This window comes from Anarhichas minor, unplaced genomic scaffold (assembly GCF_050575085.1).
Source record: "Anarhichas minor isolate MPS153535 unplaced genomic scaffold, ASM5057508v1 ptg000003l, whole genome shotgun sequence".
NCBI classification, from domain to species: domain Eukaryota; kingdom Metazoa; phylum Chordata; class Actinopteri; order Perciformes; family Anarhichadidae; genus Anarhichas; species Anarhichas minor.
The window spans coordinates 13,366,446-13,376,728 of record NW_027466449.1 but is presented as its reverse complement, the minus strand read 5'-3'; the positions used below and the strand labels follow the sequence as shown (position 1 = coordinate 13,376,728).

The window sequence follows — 10,283 nt, the reverse complement described above, 5'->3', positions numbered from 1 at the left end:
CGAGCATACCAATGTGTGTGACATATAATGTAAAGTGAGATTCTTCTTTTCAAGCGTCTTTTTTTTTTTTTTTTTTTTACCATTTAGCCCAGAAATCTATTGGAGTAAACGTTTACTTCACCCCGAGAGACTGACACAGTAACACAAACCTGTGCTACTTGTGCACGAGGCAGATCAGACAGAACCAGGACTGCAACTCTGGAATATTAAGAAACTGCATCGTGTTTTAGTAATTGTAGAAATTGGGTCCAGGTGTGGCAGTGATGTCCTCGTAGGGTGCTCTCTGGTGCAGGTGAAGGGCTTTTTGTTTGTTCAGGATCAGGAGACAGAAGAAGGTGGTTGCAGCCTGCGAGCGAGTTCCTCGTTCACAGAGCGCCTTCAGGCTGAACGAGGCGACGCTGTTGCTCTGGCTCTGCCAAAACACGAGAGAGGTGATTTAATTCATTCAACATTATCTCTAATCCTGCCCCGCCCGCCCTGTCCACTGGGACTATAGATTTGAATCTGCCATTCAACGAGCAGGGACACTTCCTGTGTCATCAACATACAGGCAAATATAATATGTAAGATTTGGTCGTTGGTGTTACTGTGATTCTAATACATGAACAATTCTTTTTTACGTCCTTACTTTTAGAATGTTCAGAAGCTTCCGTGTACGTCTGGTTATCATCCTCTCCTCAAAGTCCTGGCTGTCCAGCATAGACTGCAGGTTAAAAAAAGGACCGTATTTCAGTGAGTGATGCCGGGAACATCTCCAAGGCAGCATGGGAAATAACAAATTAGCACCTGCCATCTGGCAGACACTGTTAGATTTGTAGTTTGTTTACTGCACCGGCCATTTTTAGTCTAACTTCCTGCCCTGTTTCTATTTGTGACTGCATGTGTGTTCACAGGCACCTGAGTGTGGAGGGAAGTTGACTGAGTCTCCTGCTGCACGTGAGACGGATGGACAAACATGGAGTCCTCTGATGGAAGCTCTGGATGTGAGAACTCCGAACTGTTGTCATCCTGACACGGCACAGATTACAAACGTGAGAACGGTAAAAGGACATCATGAATGGGGAAATGAATGACTTCTCTTCGTCCGACACGCTAATGCTTACTTGTGCGAGCTCTGAGTAATTCTCAGGTAGATTGTCGTTCATGCGATCGAGGTCGGTCAGCTCGGTGTTGTGTGTTCTTTCGGGGTCTATTGATGAATCCACGACACTGACGTTGCCTGTGGTGAGGGTGCTCGTGCCCCTCTGAACTGCACGAGACATAATTATGCAGATTGCATGTCACAAAAGGCAGAACAGAGGACAACACCAGTGATGCGTTCAAATAGAGATGATAGTTCACTTCCTACCATCTTGTCCATCCTGACGCATCACCTCAACCTCCTCACGCACTACATACGATTTCACCTGGAAAATACTCTTGGCAAAGAGCTGCAAAGGCAAAAGTACATTAAAACGGTAACAGGAGTAATTTCAATTGAACGTTCGCTTCGGATTGATTCGTCGTTTTTAAGATAAAAGACCATCATTGCAGGGATTTGTTTATCTTTTTCACCTTCTTCACATGTGGAGCTGCTACAGAGGAACACGGCTGTGTAAAGAGTTTGTCCACACCGCCGCTCTCCTTCCATTGCATGAGCTGCAGAGTGGGCGGGGCCATGTCCAATGGGGCGACCAGATCGGAATCGTCGAGGAGCTGCCCTCTGATGCAGTCATTGGTCAGCTCTTTAGTCTGGTCCACAATCAACTTGCGTTTCCTCTTCCCCCTCTTCCTCTCCGAGTTCGCTGAAAAGAAACAGCAGAAGGTCATGAGAACGCTTGCTTTGAGTATCAAGAGCCCGCCGTTTGTGTGACAACTTCTTTTGGTTTGGCTCTCTTTGTACAGCAATGTGATCTGTGAGTTGAGGGAACACGGTTTGAGGGTTGTTTAGTTGCGCCTACGAGTGACGGTCACAGGTTCGAGTGCAAAGGCCTCGCCCTCGTTAGTGAGCAGGGTGGTCTGATTCAGTGTCGGGGTCTCCATCGCCGTTCTGTCACTATCTGGAAAACATATGGAATCTGTTCTGAGTCTGAATGAAACTATATTCCGTCTTGATGAACAAAACATAACACAATCCAATGCGCAGCTGTACCATCAAACTAAACTATGATCACAAAATACGGGCATAGCACTAATAATAATTATTAAACTGCTATTAATTAAGCAGCTGTTGAAATTGAGGTGCTTTGCTTTGTTAGAAGGTAAAACAGGATGTAAATATTTGAAATATGTTGAAATAATGATGAAACGTCACCTGGTTGATGATCGAGTGAGGAGATCTCTGGATGTTCATTGTGAGGCTCCTCTAGGACGAAGTCAGTGGACTCGGCATTATCACTGGAGATTGTCAGAAAGTCTACAGGGTCATTAACAAATAAGAGAATCGATCACTCTAAGTTTTGATAAAATAAAAGAACATAACAAGAGCAAATATATACAGCAGCAGAATTCCTTCAGATTGAAGACTTGTTTTAAAGCTACTCGGAGTAAATTGAAGACCAACTGTACAATAACTAAAATATGACTTGCTGATGTAGGCCGTGTTGTTGGAACTGCGTGCAAGCGTGTGAGCAAATTCAGAGTCTGGGAACATTAGTCCCTTATTACCCTATGATTGATGTTTTGTTTTATTTGAAATTGCAATGTCAGAAAAATAGATATGTTTAAAATGTTTAATAGCAATAAAGGCCTTATTTCTTTAGATTAATGAATGAAATGCCGTGTGAGACATTTTAAGGATCCACAGGAACCCAGAGTAAATGAATGCAATCTGTAGCAAAAGTAGGATTTTGTTGCTACAAAGCAACACGACTGATGAATGAGTGCAGAGAGAATCTTTCTCTTATTTGATTATCATGATTTAATGAGCAGTCGGGCCATGCTGCGTCTCAGATGTTATTTATTCTTTGTGTCCCAATTCAGAGGCTGGATCCTTCAAAGAACGCTGGTCCTTCAGAGGATGTGAAGGCAAGCTTGTATCTCTGCTTCCTCCTCAAGAGACAGTTTAGCCTCACGGAGATCAAACCTACGTATTGTTGCTCTTGTGCAGTCCCAGTCCCACGTGAGCAGTCAAATATGTCACAAAGTGCAAACGCCACTGGGAAACTGGGACATGTGTCTTCATATGAGTGCGGACATTTCCCTGAAACACATAATAGATGACTGGGAAACTGTACCAGACTAACTATAAATGTATCTATATTTAATTTCACTTTCTTTTAATGCCTTCTGATCCATGACATATTCAGGCTCCTAAAAAGAACAAACTGTGGAAAAATCCGTTTAAGCGTGTTATGACATAATTGGTCCCCAACGGCTGACTTTGGAGGATCCGGCCCCTGAATTGGGACAAGGCAATCTGGTGTATTGGCTTCACAAAAACTTAGTTTGATTAATTCACAATCACTACCGAGTAGGTCGAGTCCTCTATTCTCATCCCCAAAATCGTCTCCATGTTGACCGAAGCTCTGGAAGCTCATATCCAGCAGCCCATTCTGGTGGCTCTGGGACTCGTCTCCTACTCATCAGAGCACACAAACGGAGGAAATGTTTTTGTTATTGTCAACAAATCCCACGAAAAGACCAACCCCAACAATGCATTAGTCTGTCTGTGGAAATCAGCTGCGAGCACATTCATTACTGCAGATGTAAATCTTTAAAAGCAGGTAACTAGTGTATCATTTAATTCAGAAACTGTTTTCTAAAAAAAGCTGAGGACTATAGTTTTTAGTAAATGTTACTCAATCAGGGGTGAATAACTTTTTACCTTTTTCAGCTGTGGATTTACCTAAAGTCATCGTAATGAAGAAACATGTCAGCCGGTGCGACGGCGTGGCTGATTTATGTGTTTTTAACTTTTTGGAACGCAGTGGAGCTCCTCGATGGCTCAGAGGAATAACATGTATCAGGCTTTAAATTAGCAGGAATAAATAAATGCTGAACATACCAAAACGGCTCCACACTAACGAGGCAAATGGCATTAGCTCACATCAAATCAGGAATAAGAGAACAAAATGGTTCTTACCGAAATCCACTAAGTTCAGAAAGCCATTTCCAAAATCTTCTTTCAGAGTGATTTCCTCTGATCGACACTGGTTCAGTGAAAAGTGGTCCACAACATCCATGTTACTGGTGTCCCAGTATGAAGAGGACATAGTGTGGACACAGACACAACACTTATTCATCACGCTTAAAGGAACAATGGGTGACCCAAATGTAAACGAAAGGGTTAGCTATCACAATTTAAAAGACAAAATTATAATTTACCACATCAGTTAAGTTTGTAATCCAAGCATTAACACCTAAATGTGTCATGTAACGCATCTCTGAGCATCTTGAAAAGCCTGTTTTCAATTATGGTCATTTGAGAAGGTCAAGAAGTATATGCTTTTATATTGCATTTGTGAATAAGCATGTGTCTTTTAAACTGCCACGTCTTGAGTGACATGTCTTAAAGAAACCTGCATCTATGAATGTCAGGTTGGGCTTCGTCGGAGAAGAGAAAACGGTACCTCAGATGTGGCAGCTGGGCATCAAAGGCAGTGAAATCCTCGATCAGAGTAATTGCTTTTAGTGTTGCCTCGAGCCCCTCCACGGGCATATCTGTCTGACCTGGTGTGTTGAGAGACAAACAGGGCAAATAATATACAAACATATACTGCGTTTAGAACTAGAATAGATAAGAACAGCACTCAGTGATTTACCTGAAGAGGTATTTCTTTGGAGCTTTCACAGGCATTAAAAGATCATGTTAAATAGACGAAGATGTCCTCAGGATCTTACATATAAGAACTAATCAGCTGAGCTACTATATTACTACAGGAATTCAGAGATGCTAACTTCTTTACCTTGTTAAGTGTGTTGAAAGACTTTTAGCTGCATAAATGTATGCCTGTCTCTGTCCTTTCGGGACTGTTTATTCTGTGTGACAGTTCACATGAGAGAAACACCTCACATGCATAATAACATTCTCTCTGTCCTCCCGAAATCAATTTAGTGGAGTAATTAGGTCTATGTCACCCTCTGGTGGTTGTTCTCATTAGGGAAAGTATTTACTGGTTTATTAGGTACAACAAGCGCAAACTAATTCTGTCTAAAACAACAATCCTGCAATAAATCCAAGCTTTATGAAGGTTATGATGTTCAGTTGAAACTATTTTAGAGAGGTGTTTACTCAACTGCTTGATCATTTTGAAGGATGCAAAGTTTTCCACTTCAGTGAATGCATCCATGTGGCCAAAGTTTACCTTTGCACCATAATTAATATTTTAGCAAGTCCAATGTCTCTAGAGTTTAAACAACAGTTGACACCGACAGCACAAACGGGGTGTTTTACCTGGTCTGAATGCCATTTTAATTTTAACCAGTGCTTCACTGCAGTCTGCGAGGAGATACTTTGTTTTCCTGGAGTAGATCCTGACCACACCGACCAGCAGATGACCGGAGGTCCTCAAGCCAAGTTTCATCTACAAAGATCACACATACATCTCAGACAGCACTCTTACACTTTAGCTCCAAGTTATTACATCATATTGGGGTTTTGTTGATGTGTTGTTTTTGTTTACCTTTGGGGAAATTATGTCTATGATGGTTGTTTCTAAATTACATTCAAATATATGGGCCTTTGTGAGTTTCCTTTCCCAGTGCGCTGCAAGCCAGATCTTGGCCAGAGGCCCCCGCTTGGAGGTGAAGAGTTGAGTGTAGAACATCATGTTGGAGGACCAGAGCTAGCTGTCACCTACAAACAACACAACACTGGCTGTTTAAACCCTTCCCATGTCTCTGATAATAATGTTATTTTATTTATGACATTAGAGTAGTAAAATATTCAGTCAAGCTGTTTAACTTAATGTTTGTGCCACTCGAGCTTTAATTTTTATGGTCAAAGTTAGATAACGTTAGCTAACGTTAGCTAGGAGGTTCCCTAAGCTAGCTAGCTAGCTATGGCGGCAGACTCAAATATAAGCAGTATTTTAAATATAAATAAAATTACGTAATATAACTTGACACAGTTAAGAATTTAGGTAGGAACGTGAAATTCCCGCTCCACGTAATTATGCCCATTTATCGGGCTAACCAGACATCAGCAATATTAAGCTTACCTTAACTTTAAAAGTGCCGCTTTTTGACATTTGGACGTAACGGTATCCAAGCAGCGACTTTAGCCACGCCCACCCGAAAAAACAAGCGAAGATGTGATGAAACTGCTGCTTCAGAAACACAGGTCAGCGGGACTAACCCGGTGTACAACCAGGTTAACTAAACATGTTGTCCATAGTTTAATCCCACTTATAATAATGCAACATTTAAACGGAGGGAGGCCATGTTAAGTAGTTCATTGTTTAATTAGTGGAGTGTTTGTCAAGCAACAACATAAATGGAGTTCAGGCAAACTTAATTAGGTCTCCACCAAGGCTCTCTTTTGAGGTTTGATGCACTTTTTACAGGCATTTTTTACGAGTTGGCCCTGTACAAGAGGAACAATTAGTAGCTATGTGAGGAAATGAATGCTGGCTGAATTCCACTAAGCTGCTTTGACTTCAGGGTCCTAGTATTGTGAACGTTGCGCATGCGTGCTTGCTTGTTTGGCTGCCACTAGTTCGTAGTTTAAATCCACACTGGTGCAGCAGATAATAAATGCATGTAAAGTGGTGAGTCGATATATTGTTTGTAGTTTATGAAATATCTACGAAGGTGCAGCAGTAGTCGGTCATATTTGGGCTGTTCCCTTTTTAAAAGTCCTGCACACCTACACACGTGTTTTCAATTATCCTGTCTGTTCAGTCTGTGGAAGTTGGGTGAGCTGAAACAATAAATTGATTTATCAATTTTCCATTTGTGTGCACTAGAGGGCGGCATTTGATACATTAAGGACACCTGAACACACTGACTCATGCAGACCCGGCCACAGTGGGAAGAAACAACCTGTGCATTGTTGTCGCCATTAGAGTATTAAATCTAATCGTCACCTCTCATGGTGTGTGTTGTAGATAAACTATAGCAGAAGCTCAAGCGTGATGACACAGTGAACACTTGTACATAATACAACCCAATACAAAAGACTTGCAAATAAGCTGCTTTAATATAAGTTATAATATTTCATCTTTTGACTGTGTCAGAGACTTGTTTCTACTCTGTGGGACAGTGTTTTCTCATCCCATATTACAGGGCTGCAAGTTATTTTCATAATTGGTTAAATAGCATACTGGTTTCAAAGAAACTTTGATTTCCTTTGTTTTGGCTAAAATGACTTAAAACAACTCATCCTTTATCATAATAGTTGCTGATTATTTTTCTGTGGATCGGCTTGTCTAATTGTTTCAGCTCTACATAATTAAAACTTCAAGTACATGCAGCATTTAAAACCACTGGTATGTCAGTTTTGTAAGTTCAGCCTGTGAAACAGATTGTTTTATCATTTATTTCAGTGCATTCATCATAATTAGCTACGTTTCGATTAATGCAGGAGGGTGACGTCAAGATGAACCTGTCGGACGTGAATGGACTCCTCAGTCAAGAGGTAGGATGAAGATGCCTGAACACTCTTTCTTTCTCTCTTTTTCTCTCACACAAACACACTTAAGATCAAAAGTTGTCCTCAAGTCACAACCGAGGCAGCAATGTCGGGCCAAGAATTATTAACATGACAAGATATGTGTTTCATGTTAACCGAGAGCCTTGGGTAGTGTTAGTGTGGCTGCACAAATGTGGCGGGTCCTGAATTTCAGGGAAGTGAGATACAGGATAAAGATATGCGGCACAATGGGCTTGAGCTTTCACTCTGTAAACTCCGCTGTCATTATCTTTGAAAGTGACTTTTACTTTGGATGCTGTGCAATGAGCTCTGTGATGGCAAAACGGGGTATTGGGTTTTCTTATCATGTTTTAACTGTTAGGTTTCCATCTGTTTCTAGAGAAAAAGCTCACTCAGTCCAAAATGAAGTATCTCTCACACAACAGTCACAATAATACAAAATAAAAACTGGGTGAGGAAAATCAATGCTTTAGATTTATGAGTTTTGAAAAATACCCAACTACTGTGTGTGTGCCCATGTAGGATTAATCTGCCAGTTTCTCTCAATGTTTCGTGGTTCGTTTTCTTTTAATTCCTTCTCTGGATGCAGATCAATGCTCGCCTACTGGTTGCAAGTGAAAAGCATATCCTCCAGACTTAAAAATAAATGACTTTGCATCTTAGTCGATACTTCATGCATATTTTTCTTGGACTCCTTGCTGTCATGGGAGTTTTCATTTCCTTTTTATTTCAGTTCAGCTCTGGTAGATGGAAGTATATCTCTTCAGCAGCAGATACACTTCATACTGTAGATGTACACATTTCAGTTTTGTATTTCTGAGATTTTAACTCTCTTTCTTATATGTGGTTTTGGATGCACATTTATATTATCTTCAAAAGGTTGGCAACCCCCCAGCTGTAGCTTTGCTGTCATCACAATTTTGGTCAGTGTGCTCAAAAATGCTCCTCAGAAAATGATGTCTCAGCGGCAAACACAGATAAAATAATGTTGCAATGACATGGAAGTGTTGCAGTGAGTAGTCTTTCACCTCCCTCACAGATAAATCATGTCCAATCTACCAAGTTAAACATCAACATCTCATTAACTGTTGAGAGGATTTTTCTTTTAATCTAACAAACAGATTTGTCTGTGTGACAAATTATTGGATGGATAGATCATTTTGCAGCTATTTAAGCTACTGAGTGAAGTATAATGTGAAATATATTGTCTCAGCTTGTGTTGATTTTTGAGACATTTGACAATGCTTTCTCCTAAGATGTAGTGTTTTGAGGGCATGCAGTACATATGCACATTTGTTTGTGTTGTCTGCAGTTGCAGTGTCTTGTGAAACACTAAAGCTTTTGTCGAAAAAGAAGAGGGGAGATCTGGAAGTGTTGCGCACCAACCCAGGGATTTTAAATAGAGACAACACCCAAGGTGCTGCTAATAATGTCAATAGATTCCTTTGTGGAACATTAGATTGACACTTAATTTGAACCTGGTGAGCCCTCAAGTTAATGAATAATGGTAATGTTCCCAAAGCAACACGTCGCTGACAGATAATTAATGAGGAAATCTCGTCACGTAGGTTTTCTTTTGTGGATCAGAAAAATGGTTGAAATAAAAGATGTCCTTCAAAAGTTTCTTACTTTAATTACTCCTCTGCTATGATATGTGATGTTACTATTCTAATACCATTTCCTTGAATCAGAAAAGATTAAATGAAAGGATTTCAAACACTCTGAGCCGGCTTTCTGCATCTCCAGAAAAATCAGACCACAACAATGAATCACTGTTTTTATTTCTTTAGTAAATAAAGCTGCACCGGAATTGGTTTTGATGATGCTATCAACACTTAGTTTGTTTTTCTTTAAATGCGTACATGAAGCCACAAAGGACAATACCATTAAAAACGGAGAGCAGACTTAAATATAACAAAATGCTGTTTGAGTTCTGATTAGAGAAAACTAAATCGTCAGTCTTTTGATACATATTTGCAGGATCAGACGTGGGTTTTTTTTTAAAACGGACTAAAATACAAAATTAATTTATTTTAATAAATGCGCATGAATTCTAAATTAAAAATAAGGAGTAGACGACGAAAAACAGCATAAATAATCGAATATGCGTTAGAGTTTATAGACACTTCTGTGTGTGCCTCTCTGTCAATTTATAATAATCAAAGACATTATTGAAAACATCAATAAGAAAATTATTATTTGTAACCAAGGACCTTCAAACATTCTCACAGCTAAAATCCTATTTACAATTGTTTGTCACCTGGACACAAAAAATACAACTTCCCCTCGTTCCACTTGGTTCCTGAACAGACCTGAAAACGTCCAGTGAAATGATCTTAATTAACAGGTGTCACTAATGTTGGTAGTTACTGCGTGAGTATTAATCTAATGTAACAACTAAGAGGGTCTCAAGAAGAGAGGGGTCCCACAACTAACATGACGCTTAAGGCTCCTCCAAAAGAAAGGGATCGATTTGTCTCAATTTCAGTGAAAATGAATGTGAACGAACATGAGGTGATGCTGACCTCTAGTTCTACTTTTTGTTAGAACTCTGTTTTGTCTGTCAATCTACAGTAGAATGGCTACATGGCACAGTGGAGCCTGTTTAGTAAAATGATGCTCCAAATCTGTCAAAATGGATTCCACTGGTGACGAGGACAAAATGTCCATAGAAACATTCAAGACCATAGGGGGTGAATACTTGTTCATT

General features: G+C 40.2%; 1 protein-coding gene across 1 annotated transcript; it reads right to left on the bottom strand.

Annotated features, from left to right (window-relative positions):
- Nucleotides 1-226: 226 nt before the first annotated feature.
- Nucleotides 227-5,750, bottom strand: rad21l1 (RAD21 cohesin complex component like 1). The gene is made up of 13 exons (XM_076102714.1): nt 5,604-5,750; nt 5,375-5,504; nt 4,551-4,650; nt 4,064-4,167; nt 3,449-3,556; nt 2,294-2,395; nt 1,941-2,039; nt 1,555-1,784; nt 1,349-1,430; nt 1,104-1,249; nt 898-1,008; nt 629-703; nt 227-412 (listed from the first exon to the last, which is right to left on the bottom strand). Exons 1-13 carry the CDS (start codon nt 5,748-5,750, stop codon nt 227-229), a joined length of 1,620 nt encoding a protein of 539 aa, XP_075958829.1.
- Nucleotides 5,751-10,283: the final 4,533 nt, after the last annotated feature.

Coding starts and splice junctions, on each gene's coding strand:
- rad21l1 (XM_076102714.1), bottom strand. CDS start 5,750: ATGATGTTCTACACTCAACTCTTCACCTCCAAGCGGGGGCCTCTGGCC. Junction 1,785..1,940: donor CGAACCTGTGACCGTCACTC/GTAGGCGCAACT, acceptor GTTTCTTTTCAG/CGAACTCGGAGAGGAAGAGG. Junction 704..897: donor CAACTTCCCTCCACACTCAG/GTGCCTGTGAAC, acceptor TTTAACCTGCAG/TCTATGCTGGACAGCCAGGA.